General features: G+C 38.3%; 1 protein-coding gene across 1 annotated transcript in view; it reads left to right on the top strand.

Annotated features, from left to right (window-relative positions):
• ARHGAP42 (Rho GTPase activating protein 42) overlaps positions 1-20506 on the top strand; it is a 172643-nt gene that overhangs the window by 40711 nt on the left and 111426 nt on the right. The window contains exon 3 of the mRNA XM_086613887.1: positions 18248-18309. Coding sequence (XP_086470013.1) covers positions 18248-18309 — 62 coding nt within the window. The remainder of the gene's footprint in view (positions 1-18247; positions 18310-20506) is intronic.

The following is a 20506-nucleotide window of genomic DNA, read 5'->3' as shown; positions in this document are numbered from 1 at the left end:
GTAACTAAGCACATTACTTTTTGCTTGTTTTGCCAACCTGAGCTCTAGTAACAGCATTCAGTTTTATTTACGTTTCCTGTAACCTGTTCTTTTTTAGATGCTCTTTTTATACAACTCATCTATTCCAATAAGTAAGTTACACAAAAAGCATGAGTAGTTGGAGAATTATGGTGGTGTTCTTCATATTTATTTTAATCCACCGATTATTTAATCCAGTGATTTATTATCGTAGAATCATAGAGTGGTTAGAGTTGGAAGGGACCTCAAAGATCATCTAGTTCCAACCCACCTGCCATGGGCAGGGAAACCCTCCACTACACCAGGTTGCTCAAAGCCTCATCCAACCTGGCCTTGAACACTTCCAGGGACGGAGCAGCCACAAACCCCGTTTTGGGGTTTTGTTTTCTTTAATTCCTATCTTTGGTTCCTGATTTTTATGATTTCTTACTTTTTATTTACAAATGTTTATTTCTTCCATAGGAGTGTTGTTCTTTTTTTGACAAAAAATGTACGTGCCTCTGTGGCTGTTTAATGCATTTGATGTAATCTTTCCATGTTATTGCAAGTTACTCACGTTTATCTACATAGCCACTTTCAGATATACCATGCGCAGTTGAGAGTCAGTCGTTTTGTGCATGTGTTATAAGTTATTCCCCTAACTTCCTTGAATTTGAGCTTGTTGCTCAAATCATCTACAACTTGATTTTTTTTTTAAACAGCGAATATCAAAGGATTCTTGCTATAAAAAGCGTTTGCAGATTTTCAGTGATTTACCAGCAGATTAGTCCTCAGCTTCACTAGCTTTTCTCATTAAAAAATAAGCAGCCAGCAACAATTGTCAGTGTTGTCTCTTCCTCTGTTTTGAAATGCACATGGCAGCATGTGATCTGCAGCAAGGCAGGGGCCATAGTGTTTGGTAGGGCCATACTAATTGATAGTAGAATATGGATATTGGGGCCATACTAATTGATAGTAGAATATGGATATTAGCTTCAGTTGCATGCAATTCAGCCCAGCTGTAAATTTTTTGTGCAATTGAAAAGTTATGCAGAAAGTAGCATGTTTAAAGCAAAAATAGCATGATGAATGGCAGCGATTCATTAATACTAAAAAGGCATAGTAATGAAGGTTTGATGTATCTGACCCTTACTCTAAGCTGAGGGTGTTGCTTCTCCCATCTTACTAACAACTGTACTTTCCTCAGTGTGAAGTAGCCATTCACTCTTCTAGATACATCACTGTGCACAGTGACTCTCTTACTTTTATCCTCTTCTGTTTGTGTTACCTGGATTGTGGCTGATACAGATGAAAATATTAAACGTTATTATTTAACTCAATGAAATTCTGTCTTGTTTCTTGGACAAATTATTGTCTATTTTGTGTTACGAATAATTATAGATCAGTAAGATTTAATATCAGCAGTGTAAGACGATGCTCTTCAGAATTAAAAGAAACCAAAACAAATAAATATGTTGTGATATTCTGGCATTTTACTTTAGTATCTGTTATTTTCATTAGTGTGTGCTGTTTAGGAAAAAGCACTGAAAGGCATGTGTGTTTCACTCTGTTACTGCTGTGGGTTTTCTTTGCTTGTGGTTTTTGTTGTTTTTTTTTTTTTTTTTTTTTTACCTAAAGAGAATTATCTTGTTTCAGGTAGCATCAGGTGCTTAATTTAGGAATGCGATAGGATTATGATGATCCATGAAGTCATTATTAATTGAGGCACAAGGAATAGGTCAGAAGTTCTAAAATGTGGTATCTTTCCTTGTGGGAACTGAATTCTTCTCTTGCTGCTAGCAATTGTGGCTCATGTGATCTTTGCTGACTCACATCTCAAGTTGTTCATGGGATTATTAAAATTGCTAGCAACTAACCATCAGCAGTCCTGTTAAACTCATACCAGGCAACTATGTTGTATACAACAGTTAGTTTCAAGTTCAACTTTGAAAAATCAACTAAAATGTACTGGGGAGAATTATTATTATTTTTTTTTTTTTTAAAAGAAGGTAGTAATAGTTGTTTACCAGAGTCCCCTGCTGCATTCTTAAGGCTCTCTTGTTTGAGTTGAGCACGGTGCCAGAAGCTCAGTCTTCTTTTTTGCTTGTACTGGGCATCCACATGCCAATGCTTTTGACTTGGCAGATGCTCTGCCCTCTTGGGGAGCTTATCAGAGGACAAGCATCCTGTCATTCAAAGCAGCGAATTTCCTGGGAAATTTGTGTATAAAACTATACAAATAAGAGAAAAAAATGAGAAAGTTTACCCCTTCTCATCTCTTACAAGGATGTAAAAGGTTAATTGGCATTAAGAGGTGCCAAATTCCATTTCTTTAATGGCACAAACTGTGCATGCAATGCTCTATTAAAATGAAAACAAAACAAAACAAAAATTTATAGGAGCTTTATGCCTGCCTGAAATGTGTGGAGACAAATCTTGACAAATCAATCTGTGGACAATGCAGCCTCCAATTTAGGAGACTCTTTTGGAGCTGCTTAGAGGCTACTCAGGAACCCCAGAAGGTAGCTGTCAGCCTAGTCACGATTTTAAGCTACTGTATTTTTATTGTTTGTGTTGTGCAATGACTTCTTGAATTTGCCAGGCTGTTTTGGAATTATTTATTAGATGCCATTGAGCCACCTACGGTCTGAATCACTTGGATATCTTACAGGTCATCTCCTTAATCACTTGAGGTTAGCTTTGATGTTCAAGAAAGTTCTTTTTATGATTAATATTCTACCTACTTTGCACTGACTTCCCATTCATAACTAGGTTTCAGAATGGAATTACCAAATACGAAATAAGTCTAAAACGAGTTCCAGCAGCTCAGGTCTACTACTGCCTTATCCAAACCAAGGACGGAGGAGGATCTTGCCACCATCTTGAGAGTAGGATTCTGGGGGGTGGATTCTTTTACCGTAGACATCATCACAGTAATGTTTGTAGTGCTTGAGTTTGTTGACCTTGTGGAACATATTAGAGACAAGTGTATTTACAGAAGGTGTTTTTTTAAGATGGGTGGGGAAGGGTTGAGTCCTGAATTAGCATAGAAAGCTATTTGCAACTGAGAGTGAATTTGCATAGAAAGATTGTATGCTGTCATTCCACAGTAATTATCTGCCTAGATTTCCCAGCTCTTCTTCCTCCAGTTGGAAGAATGAATTTTAAGATTAACTTTTTAGGTCACCTTCAAAGCAACTTTGCGTAAGCTGCTTGTAAGATCTAAATCACAGGACAGAATTCTTTGGTACTCCTGTTGAACTATTTTTATCTACAAAAGTTAAACAGTAATGAATTATGAGAGGAACTCAGCACAATCAGGGTGTGAAATGGCTAAAGTATTTGTTTAAAATCCGTTCCTACCTTTTTTTTTTTATATATATATATATATCTCCCTGTTGCATATTTAAACAAACGCCACCTGTTTCCGGAATGCTATTGTTTCTTGACTCCAAGAAATGAGTGATTTTATGCTAGTGCTAGGATGCCATAGAGGCTCCAAAATAGCATCTGCACCAGAAAGGGAAGGTTGGCATTCTGTTGGTCCAGCCCAGAGCTCTTGTCCTTGCTGTAGAAGGTCAAATGAGGCTGACAAAGCAGGAAACAAAATAATGTTGCAATAGGCCTTTATTTATGCAGGAGGAAAAGGTAAAATAAGATCAACAACACAGGCCTTGTTTTCCTTCTTCAAGATACATATCAGAAAGTTGGTAGAATTTGCATGCTCTGTTCTGTTACCTTAAGATTTGTATTAAAATGAAAAAAAATTAGATTGGTGTGGCTGATGCAGTTACTGTATCTCCTGTCTGTCCGACCCTTCTCCTGTGGCAGGAGTAGCAGGCTGGGAAGTAGGAGATCTCCTGAGTCACTGTAGTTTACATCCTGGTGTGCCGAGGGAGTTTTGAATTCATGCTAGTTCATTTTAATATATTGGACTGCGAGCTGTGATGTCTCAAACTGCCACTTGCCTTGGAGCTCATGCTATTTACAGGAGGAGGTTGAGGCAGGCAAAGAACAGCAGTAGCTTTGGTTGTCCTGGTGTATTCTGCTGAGGAGATTAAATGAGTCAACGTTTGATCTGAACAGCGCTCAGTAGACAGACAAGTTCATGCCACTCACAGATCAAGATGAAGTATCTGTTGTGTCTGTCATTAATAGCTTGATCTTCTGGACTCCTGTGGATGCTTTCTACTTTGTTGTCCTCGTTCTGTGCCTTCAGCATACCTCTTCTTCCCTCCTTCATCACTTAGCTTTGTTATTTCTAGAGTCGGACATCCCTGTGGAGGTATGAATGCCTGTGGGGAGACAGTCTGAGGACTAGAGAACTGCCTTACAGAGTTGGTTTGAAAATAACTGGTATGTACTGTTGCTGTGTGTAATACACTTCTGGTAAAAAGGCATTACACTTCAGAGTTGTCAAGTCAGCATAGCTCTTGAGCAATAGGCACTCATTTTCAAAAACAGGTAGCGGTTTGATCAACTCAGCTTTGAGATATTCCATCTTCAGGTTTGAGCAAATAGAATGAAGGATTTTTACTTGATGAAATCAAAATCCTTAGTAGAGTTTAGAGTTTTAAGCACAGGAAGTCCTTGATCCCTTTGTAGGCCTTAATTCAACACAGAAGTTATGGCAAACCTAACATTTGTTGAAGTATTTGGTGATATTTTTCCTAATTGAAGTGTTTCACCATTCAAGAAATAAATGCACTAAATTTTACAAATCAGAAAAACAATATTAATGATTCTCAGCTGCATTCTGAGTACACTGCACCCGCAAAGAGCCACACACAAATAAGGTTTATACAGCTGGAAAGATAGAAATGTTGGGTTTTTTCCACTTTATTTCCATTTATTTATGCCTCTGAAGAATCGAGGTTTGGCAAGCCTGAAATGGAGTCATAATTACTTCTAACTCTTTTGTTAATAGAATGCTAGGATTGACCATTACCTTTGCAGCTTAATATATTGTATGTTGGAGGATGTCCCTGCCCATGGCAGGGGAGTTGGAACTAGATGATCTTTGAGGTCCCTTCCAACCCAAACCATTCTATGATTCTGTGTTGCCCTGTGAATATTTCCTACATCGTCTTGTTATTCAACTGTTAAAAAAACTTGAGCATGAAGTAGCAGTTGTTTTCTTAGAATGAAAGATTTGTGTGGTCAGTTTTTATTGCAATTCCTTCTAGTGGGATGGGGGGTAGGAGTGTAAAGGGAAACAGAAGAAGATTGAAAGAATCTCTGATTTAACCAGAGTCCGCCTTTGATCTTACCTATTTCTGAATATTTCATGTTTTTTAAAGCTGTTCTTCCTCTGACAGACTGTGGATATCAGACAACTCTGTAGAAGTCAGATCTATTTAAGTCAAAGGTTAATGGTTAATTTAGTTACGGTAAAGATTAATTGGATTAAATGGACTTTTACAGTATAGGAAGTTATGTTATTAGTTTCAATGAGCGCCCATTCAAGCTGCTAGGGTTTGAAAGCAGGTCTCCAGAAGCACTTTCAGATCACTTCGTACCTGTTGGACAAAAGATAATATATGGTATATTGTTCCTCATGCCCTGCTGAACTGTGCAGCTGTGCAGCTCAGCCTCAGGACTGCGGTGCATGTGCCTCCATGAGGTGGAAACAGAGGCTGATTTCTCTTTGGCAGATATGATGATTTTAAACCATGTTTTGTAGTGGCATAGAGATACAGCATTTCTTAATGACCACTTATCTAAAAACATTTTCTATTCTATGAGAGCATGGTGAAAATAGATTTGTTATGGTTGATCCCAAAAGCTTCCTCTCCTTCACAGAAGTCTAGAAGGAAGGGGAGAGACAGAAGACTGATTTACTAATTTGTGGAAGGGTTTTGATATAGTGCTTTGAGAGAGCAAGTGACTGCCTGGGATTATCTAGAATATCCAGTCCAATATTCCTAACAAAATGGAAGAAATTGCTTAGATGATTTAAAATGTTTCTGCTATCAGGATGACACACTTTGGGAGAGATGATATAGATTAAGAGAGTCCAGAATGGGCTTTTTCTACCACAGTTCTACTGATGTTGTCTGAAGAATTGCTGTGTTGAAGAATTCATGCTGCAGAAATAAATAAATTTCCAAATTGAATGGTACATTCTCAAAATATTTCCTGCTTTTATAATCAGAATAGAACACTAACACAGGGTAGGTACATTGCAGCTGTCTTTTTTTAATAAAGAGTTAGAAGTGTAGTAATGGTATTTAAATAATTGTTTGGCGTGGTTTTTTTTTTGTTTTGGTTTGGTTTTGTTTTTTTCTAACATACTGTGGGATAGACAGCCATTATAAACTTTAAAAATCTTTCAGGACTCTAGTAAACATTTTGCCCTTGTTTGATCCATCTAGAATTTTCTACCTGTGTTTGCTTTGTGAGGTTCTGCATGAGTAGAGCATGGCAATTTGCTGATACTAAGTCAAGTAATTGGATTTATTTAAATTGTGTAACACTACATGTCTTAAGGTTATCTCTCCAGTATTGTGTTTGACAAGTGCTGACATTGAATCTGGAAATTCTAGATAATCTGACTTTCCCGTGAGTCTTCTTACTTTTTATAAACGTGTAGCTTTTTTTGTAGAATTCTGTTGAAAAGGAGTGGAGTGAAAAATATAAATGTCTTGGCTCAAAGCATTGTTTTAACCTTGGTATAGGACGCTTATTTGTTTATTTAAATATTTGTGACACAATAGCTACTTTTTATAGACAAGAATAATTGAGTATGATGCTGTTTGTGACTGGATTTACATAGTTATGCTGACAAAGGTTTGTTTCAATAAAATTCTGTAATGCAGAAGAGGACTTTTACTTCCAATAGTGGCCCTACATTTTATGCTTTACATATGTTTAGGAAAAAAACCTTCATAAAATACCTTGCTATATTTGCTCATTAAGTTTTGCAAGATGAAAATACTTTTGAGTTGAAATTCCAGTTGCCTAATATGGTGTGTGCATATTATACTGTACTTGCAAACACATCTTGCAAAGCTTTAGGCTTTGATTAAGTTTAGATCTTGATTTGTTTCCTTATATGGTTCACATATTAGTCTGCACTTTGAGGCCCACGTGTGTTGTGCTCAGGCAGGAGGTTCCATTGTTGCTGTGGAACTTGCTGGTCTCTTCTGCTGGTTGGTCTTGCCTTTATAGTGTGACAAAACCCAGAAGACTGGTCAGGGGAAATGCTTGTGCCTGGTACACAGCCAGCAACGGAAGGGCTTTTAAACATCTGTTCATGGGGAACACTCCCTAAAAAACACAGGCATGGAATGCCATAAACCAGGGGAGGGGAAACAAGAGAGACTGTTACTGAATCTGTGGTAGTTCCATTTCTGGTTTTGTCTTCATGGGGAATTTGGAGGACTTACTACCCTAGCCATCTCTCTGTCCTAATACTGTGAAGAGCTAATATGCTCCAAATTATGATGTAGAGAAGAAGATACCACTGCATTTACTCCAAGATGACAGTGCTTTAACTCTAATGAAGTAGAGAAAAGCCTCGGGTTTTGTTTGTTTACTTTTAGTTATATGGACTTCAGTAGCTGTGCTCTGGTCATGTTCTCTGCTTGCCAGTATATAGTGGAAGATGCGATCATATTTGGAGAGCAATATATAGTCCTTGGAGCATACATTTGGGCATAAAAGTCTTAATTTGTAATTTTTCTTGATTCCTCATTTGTATAATTTCTTTTGCAGAAGTTTTGAACCAGGGATTTTTCATCTCTTCGTTTCTTATCATAGTTCTTCCTTATGTGTAATGGATTTGTTTGTCAAATCTGGCTTCATTTTTGTAAGGTAGTACACTTATTTTCAAGAAATGAAAAAAAATTGGCAAAATACCTTTCCGTACGTTTCAAGGTGGGAATTGCCACGTGAAACAAAACTGCCACTGTAAGTTGTGCTCCATGAGAGGATGTAACTCTTATAGCAATAGTTACTATTTATTTTTCTTATAGGCATATGTGTGTTAAGACAGGATAAACCATCCTTGAAATCAGATGGATTTTTTTACATTAACTTTTTGAATTTTCAGTTAATCAGTGTGGAAAGTTCAAAGTCTGGATTAGGTAGAAATTACTTCAAAATCAGAAAGATCGTGGTGCTAATTGATAAAAGAAGCATTGCATTAAGCCCTTTAGAGTTTGCTTACCAGATTAATTATGGAACAGATAGTAAGAATGTTCATTTATTGAGCCTGAAATTGCTTCATTTTGTCTGCTCTAAATATGTCTTGTTTCTATCACAAAAGCAGTACAGACCAGACAGGGTTGCCTCTACCTTTGTATACCTTCCCATGATGGAATTCTTCGAGGAAATTTGTGGTTATTGGAGCTGTGAATTTAAACCACTGTCTGCTGGAAGAATTTGCTGACAATTTGAGAGTGTCTGTTGGGGTATTTCCATGTAATTTTAAAACCTGTACACTTGAATCTTTGCTTCAGTCCATGTCTTTTACTACCAGAAGTATATTTCATTGTATTATAGGAAAGTACCAAGAGCTTTTTTTTTTCCACTTCTTATGGAAGTTGTGGTAAATGTAAGTACAGACTAAAGGAATGCACGAGGTCCTTATTATAAATCCATAAATCTGATACTTAGATTAGGGAATAAGAGAAACCAAATGGAGGATAAGACAGCTCATCCAATATTAATTTCCAGATTTAAACAAGACTGAAATCTTATGAAGAGGTGAACCACTGTCTTGCTATTCTAATTTTCCACAATGGAATCTTCTAACATAATGTATCTTTTGACACCAATACTGAACTTAAAGTGCATCTGACATGCTGTTAGCTTACAAACTGGAATTTACATAAATACCTAAGCAATATGACCTTAAAACTAAACAAAAGAAAGCAGTTACTCTGTTCCTCTAATATCTGGGGAATGAAACCCAGAAGAGTTCAAAATTGGCAAGAAAAACAATGGTTTCAAATCCTGCACTCCTCTGCCCTTGTTTTGTTTTCTTAGAATCATAAAATGGTTTGGATTAGAAGGGACCTTAAAGATCATCTAGTTTCAAAGCTTCATCTAACCTGGCATTGAACACTTCCAGAGATGGGGCATCCACAACTTCTCTAGGCAGCCAGTTCCAGTGCCTCACCACCTCTATCGTGGTTTAGGCCGATCCAGCAACTAAACTCCACACAGCCGCTCTCTCACCCTCCCCCAGCCCCTGGGGATGAAGAAGAGAATTAAAGAAGAAAAGGAAAAGAGATCCATGGGTTGAGATAAGAACAATTTGCTACTACTGCAACCAAAATATATACACACATACAGATATGTACAAGGTTAAATATATACAAACAAATGATGTACGGTGTAATTGCTTAGCACTCCTTGATCGAGGCCTGTGTCGTCCTGAACTAATGATCTGAAAAAGATAAGTCCCAACACCACAATCCTGGACGAGCTAGAGGCCCGAAAATAGAGAGTGAGACAGAGAGAGCACTCCAGGAGTCCAAAAGTGAGAGCCCCGGAAGAGTAAAAGTCCTTCTTTCCGGCTGACCCTCATTTTTATACTGGGCATAACGCTGCATGATATGGAATACTTATTAACCAATTTGGCCCTCAATCCGAAGTCTAAGCACATATCATAACGAGTCGTGGACCCCCTGTCCCGGCCATGCTCCTCCCTATCCTGTTGTGCTCCTGCACACTGGCAAAGCACGGCAAGCTGAAAAGTCCTTGAGACCTCAGTGCCAACTACAAACATCAGTGCGCTGTCAGCGTTCTTCTCAGAGCAAGTCTCAGACTAAAACCAAAACGTGGAGCTCTTCTAGCTGTTAGAAAGAAGAGCTAACGCTGTCCCAGCTAAAACCAGGACAGCCTCCTTTGGATTTGCTTTTTGGGGCTGTTGGGGCATATTGGGGCTGTTCAGCCTGGAGAAGAGAAGGCTTCGGGGTGATCATATTGCAGCCTTCCAGTACTTAAAGGAGGCCTACAGGAAAGCTGGAGAGGGACTTTTTGCAAGGGCGTGTAGTGATAGGACAAGGGGCAATGGCTTTAAACTGAAAGAGGGCAGATTTCAATTAGATATATGGAAGAAATTTTTCATTCTGAGGGTTGTGAGGCACTGGAACAGGTTGCCCAGAGAGGTAATAATGCCCCATCTTTGAGGTCCCTTTCAACCCTAACCATTCTATAATTTTGGCATATTGAAAACTTACCATAGTGGTGATATTTAGAGACATCCGGTTTAGTTACCCTCATATATACACTACAGATCCTATGTGGCTTTTATGACATCTGCAATTCTTGTTAGGTAGAAAGTATTGAGAAAGTTGATTATTGTCTCTTTATTCCAGATACTTGTGGTAGCCCATCAGTGTTAATCTGAAATTTGTGATTTTTCTGTCTGATCAGGAAACCATCTGTTACTCCTCTTGTCCTACTTGTTGGTGTTTTGTTTTGTTTTGTTTTGTTTTCTTTTTCCCTTGTACTTTTTCAATATGGCTTAAAGCCATAGAAAGAAGGATGGAAATTTTATTTGATGTTGTGTTTTTTCAGAAAAACTGCTTGAAATGTTATTGTGGCTTCAAATAACGTTAAAAACTCTGGAAATACATCTGTGAATTAGTAACTATTTAATAATATATTTACTTTCATTTTGGAATTGGAAAAGGAAGTCTCTTCTCCCAGCCCTCCCAGCACTCATGGATCTTACATTTGTTCTGCTTCATCACTGAAGCCTAGTAAATAAGGAAATTTCCTAACAGTTAACACTTATGGGTCTTCAGTCCATCTTGAATTCTGATTCAGTAATGTGTTACTTACTGGAAAAATCTCCCTTGGAGATTTTAGTTGAAGTTTGTGCTCAAGCATGAATTCGGAGCCTGCTATAGCATGTCTGTGCTAGATACGACCAGTTTTGGAGGGAGGATGTACTTGACTGACCTTTCTGCCAGAGTGTGCTGGGAGCCATGTATAACACAGTCCTAGCGTTTGCCCAGTCGTATCGGGAAGATGTAAGGAAATCTCTGACAAGCTTGCATGTTTTTGCCTTTTATACAGCAAGATGTCATATGAACAAATGATATATTTCTGTTTGTGTATTTTTTGCAGGCTGACATTCATGTATCTGAAGATAGTGGTGGTATCTGCTTAGAGTACTGTAAAATGTTTAGTGTACCTTAAGAGTATTTCAGAATTTCCTATGCGTTGTTTAAGACTGGATGTGTAAATGTAAGTTAAAGCAACAGTCCATTTCACAGAAAGAAACATTTATTTTTATTCTGTCTTCCATAGTATATTTTCATTTTACCTTGGGTTGAACATTACCTGCCAAACTTCGCTTTATGTCTTTGAGTTCAGTATTGGTCATATAAAACTGCTTAGAGGTTTCATACACATTGCTTTCCTTTTCTCATTAACTATAGATGGCATCATACCTGTTGAATGTGACATTTAGCAGTGCAGTGTAACACTGTACTCTTTAGTATTAAGCCAGCTATTGATAGAGTAGCTTCAATAATGTCCATAGGCATGTCATTTTAAGGTGATACATTCTCTACACAAATATATAACAAAAACTTCACAAAATTTATTAACTACATGATTTTATTGCTATGAACCACTGAGTTCATTTAAATGCAGTAAACCAGAATTCTAGATCATAAATGAGGCATATTTTTAATAATGCATTCTATAAATTCAGATAAATTTTTGTCGTTTTTCATTTCTACCTCTTTCACTTAGTCTTATAGTAATCTTCAGTTCCCTTTTGATTACGTGTGCATAGCTGTTTCTGGAGCTGTACTGTGTGTTTGAAATGATAGGGATAAAAAACCAAATGAAACACATGGATCTTTTCGAAGAAAGGACATTGCTGATCTACAACATTAAGATTTAAGCTGTTAATACTGTTAGTTTGCTTCCTTATGAAACAGATTAATTAAAAGATTTTTCATTTAAAAATAGAGAGTTGGGTTTTTTTAAATAAAGTTATGGGAGCTATTTCTCTTGAACAAGGGAAGATCTGCAGAAAGTTACTGCTGGGTTGGGAACTTTTCAGAGAAAACAGCTGGTGATCTGTTTTAATTGTGATGAATGACACCACAAGTGTACTACCGGGTACATATAAAATTGTTTTTACTTGTTGGGTGTTGCTTTTCACAGGCATCATTTCCATCATGATGCCAAATGTATCTTACGGCTCCTTGGAATAGCTCTTAAATAGAAACCAGACTATGAAACTACTTGGATTTTGCAAGCTAGTATCATAGAATCATAAAATAGTTTGGATTGGAAGAGGACTTTAAATATCATCTAGTCTAACCCCTTTGCAATGAGCAGAGACATCCTCAACTAGATTACGTTGCTCAGAGCCCTGTCCAACCTGACCTTCATTGCTTCTAGGGATGAGGCATCTACCTCCTCTCTGGGCAACCTGTTCCAGTGCCTCATCACCCTCAGCATGAAGAATTTTGTCCTTAGATCCAATCTAAATCTCTCTTTCAATTTAAATCCATTACCTCTTGTCCTATCACTACACACCCTTGCAAAAACTCCCTCTCCAGCTCTCTTGTAGGCCCCCTTTAGGTACTGGAAGGCTGCTAGAAGGTCTCCCTGCACCCTTCTCTTCTCCAGGCTGAACAGCCCCAACTCTCTTAATCTTTCTTCATAGGAGAGGTTTTCCAGCCCTCAGGTTATCTTTGTGGCCCTCCTCTGGACCTGCTCCAGCAGCTCCATGTCCTTCTTGAGTTGGGGACTCCAGAGCTGAACGCGGTATTCCAGATGGGGTCTCGCGAGAGCAGAGTAGAGGGGCAGAATCACCTCCCTCGACCTGCTGGCCACACTGCTTTTGATACAGCCCAGGATACGGTTGGCTTTCTGGGCTTCAAGTGCATATTGCTGGTTCGTGTCCAGCTTTTCATCCACCAGTACCCCCAAGACCACCTCCTCGGGGCTTCTCTCAATCCTTTCATCTCCCAGCATGTATTGATACTAGGGATTTTTCTGACCCAAGTGCAGGACCTTTGTTGTGGGTTAGGCCGAACCCCACACACAGCCGGTCACTCACCCTCTCCTACCCCCAGGAATGAAGGAGAGAATTAAAGGAGAAACGGGAAACCCGTGGGTTGAGATAAGAACAATTTAATACAGATGATTTAATACACAGTGTGGATGCTCACCACCCCCTCGTATGCGAAGCCCGTCTCGTCCCAAAGCTGCAAATTCCGGACGAACGCGAGGCCCCGAAATAGAGAGAGGGGCAGAGAGAGAGAGAGAGAGAGTACTCTGAGAGTGGGAGTACTGGGAGAGAGAGAAGAAAAAGCAATAGAGCAACATCGCAGCAAGCGCAAAAGAGCAAAAGCGTCGAAAGAGCCAAAGTGCAAAAGCCCTTCTGTCCGGCTGTCCCTCACTTTTATACTGGGCATCACGCTGCATGATATGGAATACTAATTGGCCAGTTTGGCCCTCAATCTTAAGTTCCACCACAAAGCACAAGGGGAATCGTGTCCCCCTTGTCCCAGCTATGCTCCCCCCTTATCCCGCTGTGCTTCTACACTCCGTCACACTGAAAAGTCCTTGGAGTATCACGTCCAACCACAAACATCAACTTGCTATCAGCATTCTTCTCAGAGTGAGCCTCTGAGTAAAACCAAAACACGGAGCTCTTCTAGCTGCTAAAAAGAAGAGCTAACTGTCCCAGCTAAAACCAGGACAACCTTGCATTTGGACTTGTTGAACCTCATGAGGTTCACATGGGCCCACTTCTCGAGTTTGTCCAGGTCCCTCTGGATGGCATCCCTTCTCTCAGGGGTGTCAACTGCACCACACAGCTTGGTGTCATCTGCAAACTTGCTGAGGGTGCACTTGATCCCACTGTCTATGCCATTGATGAAGATACTAAACCATACTAGTCCCAGTATGGACCCCTGAGGGAAACCACTCATCTCCATCTGGACATTCAGCTGTTGACCACTACCCTCTGGATGTGACCATCCAACCAATTCCTCATCCACCGAACAGTTCATTCATCAAATCCATCTCTCTTCAATTTAGAGAGGAGAATGTTGTGGAGAACTGTGTCAAAGGCCTTAGAGAAGTCTGGATAAATGACATCTGTACCTCCAGTATCTCCTAATGACTTAGAATAAAGTGTTAAAGGTAGCACTTTGTTTTACTCAAAATAGCCCACCAGTAACAATAATGCTTTTTGAAAATAATTAAAAATACCTCTGCATTTAATATCAGTTAGGTTACATATTGTACTTCACATTATTGGCATGTTTTCAAAATTTATTTCTTATCAGCACATTCCCATGACATTTCCTCTTGTAAAATACTTGACTCTTCCTCCCCTCACCCCTTTTGTATTTACAAAGTTCACTTTAATTCTTCTGTGTCTGTTGTGATTAAGGAGGAGTGGGGAATTGTGCTGCAGTTGGTAAGAAAAGGGTGCTATGCCGTGCGGCGCTGCGGCGTGTCTTGACAGGCAGCAGTGGGCCATGCCTGACACAAACGGTCCCTGGCTTTTAACGAGGTCAGACTGAGTGGGAGATGGATGGGAAGAAGGATGTAATAACATGAAAGATTCAGAAGTGCTGCAGTACTCATTGTTATTGTAAGAGAGGCTGGTCTACCAGCCTTTTGCCATTATGTGGTGCCATCGCAAGGGCAGAAGAACCAGCGGGGTCACCAGACACATCCATGTTTCTAGCTCTGTCTGCGTTACTGGGCGTGCGTCCTTCATTGGCGTCTGAATTACACGATGCGCTTGTTCTCCCCATGTACCTCCTGAGCTGGGGAAGGTTGGGCCGTGGCTTCATGGGCATTGACCAGTGCAAAAAGGGTGGATGTGGGTATTGGGCAGAGAACGTTGGACGTGTAGTCAGTATTGATACGAAGGTGTCTCTGAGATCAGGGGAATGGTTTGTCTTAGTGCTGCTGAAGAGAGCAAGTTCTGTGTTCTTAGGGAAACTTTGACCTTTATAATCCCCCCAAAGGTGAGGCAAAAGGGAAGAGATGGAGACAGATTCTCAGTCTTTAACTGAGGCACTGTATAGGGAACATATTAGTACCTCTATATTAGTGTGAAATATTGAGGAAAATGTTGATTTGCACAGTTACAGAATGTATTTTTATAGTTTTTTCTCTATCTGTCCTGGTTTTATTTAAATCCTAAGCAAAAGTTTCAACTTTGAAACGAAAAAGTTCTCTGGTTCTTTCTTGAAATTAGGATGGTGAATCAAAAGCTTCTCTTACTGTTTATTTGTTCGTTTTTTTTGGTTTTTTTTTCTCCTTTCTCACAGTTTCCAGTCATCCTTCTGCCCAATTTCTGCTTCCTGCTGTTCTTTCTTTACTTTCTTTTTGCTGCTAAAACACTGAATATTGCACGACCAGAGAGGATTTTTTTTTTTTCTTCAGAACTGTATTGCTTTCACCTGCTTGTCTCCCCGGCCTTTCTATTTGGTTTAGGTTAAATCCTGCCCATATTTTGGGGCTGGGAACTGGCAGTATTTGTACTTGGCTTCTGAAAGGTGTAAAGTGTTAACTTTCTCATTGCAGATGATGAAGAAAAAAAAAATTAATGAGCCTTTGTTGTATTAAGGATGGTTTTAATGATGTGATCAGAAACTTAAGTGAAGAGTACCGTAAGGCTTGATGTGGGTAGGGAAAACTTAAATTTCAGTAGGATCTGGATCTGCTGTCCTCACAAAGATACAGTGCTTGATATGATAATTTCTCTATGAAATAGTTCTGTCACTGTGAGTGACTCAACAGTAAAAAAGCAAAAACAGGATGGGGAATGGAGTTTTAATTGTGACTCCAGTAACACGTCATCTTGCGGCTCAAAATGACCAGTTATTTCACTGAAATAATCTGGAAACAATTTCTCTTGCTGGCTTTGCTAGAAAGGTAGCTATTTTGTCTGAAGTGCATCCTAATTCCCTGAACAGGTAATAAAATTCAAACAATACGTTTATCTAGTTGATTTGAAAAAAATAATTTGTTTTTTTTAAATAGTGGATAAAGAATCACTCTGCCACATGTGCTGTCTCCTGTTCTTTACAGGCAAGGATAGTTTCTTGTTAAATTTTGGAGGATATCAGTTCGAAAATAAGGAATAGTTTGACCATGTGTGTTTGGCTCATTGTTTATTTAGTTTTTAGGGTTTTGTAGTGGGTACATAGATAGTCTTGAATGTCAACACTCAACAGATTTCTCATCAGGTAACTTAGTGAGTTCATCTATTTCTTTACCTGGTTTTGAGAGGTGGAATATTATGAGCTGACTCTAAGAGATTGAGTTAATTCACTGGATAGCAAACTTAAGTTTTGATCTCAAGGCGTAGCTCTGATAAAAGCTGATCTGGTAAGTAACTGAAAGTCAGTAACTGGAGGGCTCAGCTGGTAGGCTTGAGTCGAGGAGTTCAGAAGTTTGTGCAGGAAGCCTAGAATTTCTTTTACTTAAAAAGAGGCACAACTTTCTGATGTTTGTGTTCTCAGGGAAAAATACTAAAGGAAAAGGCTTGAGACCCAACTGGATAGACATTTAACTTACCAGGTGTATTAGGACTAAACAAAAAGCTCATGAGAAATAATGGGGAAAAAAGGATTTGTCCGTATAGAATGGTTAAGGTCCTTTCCAATACAACCCATTCTATGCAGACAAATCCTTTTTTTGCCGTTATTACTCATGAGCTTTTTATTTAGTTCTAATATGACTTCGAGGTCAAGACATACAGGTGTAGCATTAACAGCTGCAAAAAATGAATTATGTAAAGTCTTGCAGAAGAAATTGGAACAAACAGCAAAGTGTTCTTCAGCTGTAAAAGTTAAGAGAGCAAGAAGGATGCAAGGGTGACCTCTGCAATGTCCAGATGGGATAAAGGACAAAAATGGTTTGGGTATGGTTCAAAAACTAGGTAGCAATTTGTGAATGCTAACAAGACATTCAAGACAAGCTAGATACTGATTGCCTTCTGGAAGATACTTCATAGCAGATCCTCTAGAAAATGTACTTAATTCCTTAAATTGTTCAGGGAAGTTGAAAGGGAATGAAGCCATATAATTGGAGACCAACATGTTTTGTAAAAACACTTAAGAAGGTGGAAAATAGCTAAGAGAACAAGATTTCTGTTAGTATACCCTCATATGTTGGTTAACTGTGAAGGCTTTTTCAAGCCTGTTCTTTCAAGAAATTCTGCAAGTTTTGTTTCCTTGTTTTTTTCCTCTTTAGATGAAGATTTAGATTTCCTCAAGTTTGTTGTGAGCAGCTGTAGGATTTATGAATTTTCATTCTGAGATCGGAGCTTTAAACCATGAAATTTAGCATCCTGTCATTGGCAGCAATTACTGCTAGATGCATCAGGAGGAAGTAAAAAGAGCTACTTAGCTCTCTTAACATGATTCTTCTCTGACATTTTTGTATGTGTAACTGTGATGCTGAATTCTGAACAACCCATGTGCCCTTGAAAAAGTAATATAAATGGAAATAGCTTTTTCTAGAGAGATTTGCACCACTTGTTTACATGAGAATAAAGCCTAAAGAGTTTTTGGAATGTTTTTGCCTTTCTTGCTCTGTTTTATAGGTTAATACTTTTACTATGTTTCTGTTGACATCCGCTATAGCCCTTTGACTTATTTGAAGACAGTTTTGAGCAAAGACTCTCTCACAGTTGTAAAAGAATTCAAAGCTTGCTTATAAATCAGTCATCTGTTCTCATCACCTGAGAGCTTGTCTTTCAAAACATAAAGCCAAAAAGCTGCTAAACCTAAACAGTTGGCATAAGTAGAATGTTTCTTCTAAAATGTTGACTTTCAAATTTTTACCTGAATATTTTATATAGTTCTTGCAAGTATTTGTTGCTGCACTTTAATAGGAGAAACTCAAGATTTTTCTTGGCAGTTTCTTTCTAGTCCTTGTGTGCTAGTGTCAATTTTATGCCTGATTGTAGAATTCTTTGGTTTGACACTGATCTTGGCACGTTTCAGAAAAATCAGCTTGCTATATTCCATTAAAAAAATATTTATTTAAATACAAATGACTCTTAGGTTCTTTTCCTTTGTTTTTTACCTGCTCGTGACCTGCTGCTTGCTTCAGTCTGTGCCTCATTTAATGACTGCTGGTTTCAATGAGGTAGTGTATAAGAACAGTACCTTGTCACTACAACTTTAATCCATGTAATGGACTCATCTGTTAATCAGATGAGTTAATCAGAATCAATAAAATCAAAATTTAATGTTGACTAGGATGTTCTTTTTCTCTGTTTTCTTTTCAGCCCTGTCACTGAAAGAGTTTGCTCGGCTCCTCATTGCTGTTGAAGAGGAGAGGAGGCGACTGGTGAGTTTGCTGGCAATAATGTGTAGCATTGGACTTCTTTCTGTATAAAATAATACTTGTTTTCTGTTTCTCTTGAAGTGCTATTTTGGGTTTTTTTTAAATTTGTGTAGTAGATGTTAAGTATTTCATAAGAATCACTTGATGCTGCAAAGGCAGAAATATACTAAGACAAACTGCAGCGATTTTTAACGGAGTGTTCGGCCAAATACTTTTGCATCGATTTAAAAACTATTTTCTCACAATTTCCTCCTTCCCTACTCCTCACCCCAAAATGATCTTTGAATGCTGCTGTACCTTTCCCTCATCTTGTCTTATTAGTCACTAGGCACAGTAATAAAGTAAACAGTAAACAAAGAGTTTATAGTGGAAATGTAGATCGATACTTATATTTAATGAAATACTTTCAGAGAGTTGTCCAGTGCTTGTACACTAGTAATCCAAGAACATGATAAATAAGTGGTAAGAGGAGAAACTAAATTCGTCACCCCTGAGAAACTCTTGCAGAACACATTCTAGATCAGACTTTTCAGATGTGTCCTTTGTTACAATATTCTTATTCCCTTTATTTCCATACTGATGAATCTACAGTATGCTTTCATTCATATTTCTACTCAGATGCACCTTTGTTAAAGAAGTTTTCAGTGTATTCTTGTACAAGTATTTTTAAAAAAATTCCACATAAGCAATGAAACTACTTTTTTTCTTCCTTGGAAATGAATCATGAATAAAGAAGTGAAGTAATGATTAACCTCGGTAGGGGGATTTTTAAATATTGTGAAAGTTTAGCTCAAATCTATGTGATGACTATGTCTGTCCTTGGTTTCCTTCCTCTATGAGGACTTAAGGAGGTAAGGAAGAGGATTTTCTGACTCAGATTGGAGCAAATTTATTAATCTATGAAGAGGTTTACACAAAATTCTCTTATTCCTAGGCGTAAATAACCATAGACTTTGTCTCTTGCTATTTCTATTTACATAAATATTTTAAAGTAGCAAAATCATAAGCATTTATATGGTACAGTTGCATGGTTAAAATCAACTAAACCTATAAAAAGGTAAAATTTTTACTTCATGCTAAATATTTTTCCTTGGGTAGATGGAAGACTGAGGTGGCTGTTCAGTACTTACCACCTTAAAAGACGTTTACCAGAACACTTATTAATTACTTAGTCAAACAACGTTTCGAATTCATAGCTTTCCAGTTTAGATTAAGACTGTTGTGAGCTAACTTAGAAAAAGGAAAAGCAAGGAGTAGTTGAAGGTTTTATTTTTCAAACTGGTTAGTCTTTCATGATAGGTTTATGTAACTTCTCTTAATTTTATCTTTCTTTTTCTTTTTTTTTCTCAGAGGAGTCACTCACTTTTTCATTTTTAGAAGTTTTCTGGCCTCTCTGTGGTTTATAATTTGATTCATCCATGTAGTGTTTCATTTTGTATCTTGTAGGAAGGCCATTGGCGTAAAAGGGGGAAAAACATTAATTTTATGAAGTGAAAAAAGACCAGTCAGATAGAAAGATACTTTTTGTTCTATTTCAGTGTGACTTCAGTGGGAATGCATGGATTGTATAGCTGAGCTGTGGGATCCCAATGCAATCATCAAATAATTGTAAACAAAGTGGCAAATAGCATTCATGTGTGGAGAAGCTGCTCTTGATGGGAAAACATTTGTATCCAGCTTTTTGCCGAGTTTGAAATAGCCCCATTCTGGTCTTCAAACTGAATGCTTATGTCGAGAGCATCAAGGACACACAATTATCATAGAATCATAGAATGGTTAGGGTTGGAAGGGACCTCAAAGATCATCTAGTTCCAACCCCCCTGCCATGGGCAAGGACACCCTCCACTACACCAGGTTGCTCAAAGGCTCATCATGGTAGTGGTATTTGATTAAGAAAATTCAGCAAACTTAGAATTTCTCTGTTTTTAAAAATTTTGATCTACCTATTGGTGGAACTTATTTAATGATTATTGGAGTTAAACTATTAAAGTATTACCTTTGTCAAAAATGCTTGGTTTTTTGCTCTCCGGTTCTTTTACTGCAGTTTTCTGCCTGCCATCATAGAATCCAGAGGTCCCTGTGAGGATCAGCGTGCCATACTGTATGCTGAACAGATTGCTCGTAATATGAGTTTTCTGCTTGACAAACTTGTGATTTAACTGTGAAGTCTTAGAAACATTTTTTTTTGCCTATTTCTGAG

The sequence above is a fragment of the Tauraco erythrolophus genome, chromosome 1 (genome assembly GCF_009769465.1).
Source record: "Tauraco erythrolophus isolate bTauEry1 chromosome 1, bTauEry1.pri, whole genome shotgun sequence".
Classification (NCBI taxonomy): domain Eukaryota; kingdom Metazoa; phylum Chordata; class Aves; order Musophagiformes; family Musophagidae; genus Tauraco; species Tauraco erythrolophus.
Note: the sequence above shows the minus strand (reverse complement) of the source record. Positions and strands in the feature narration are given on the sequence as shown.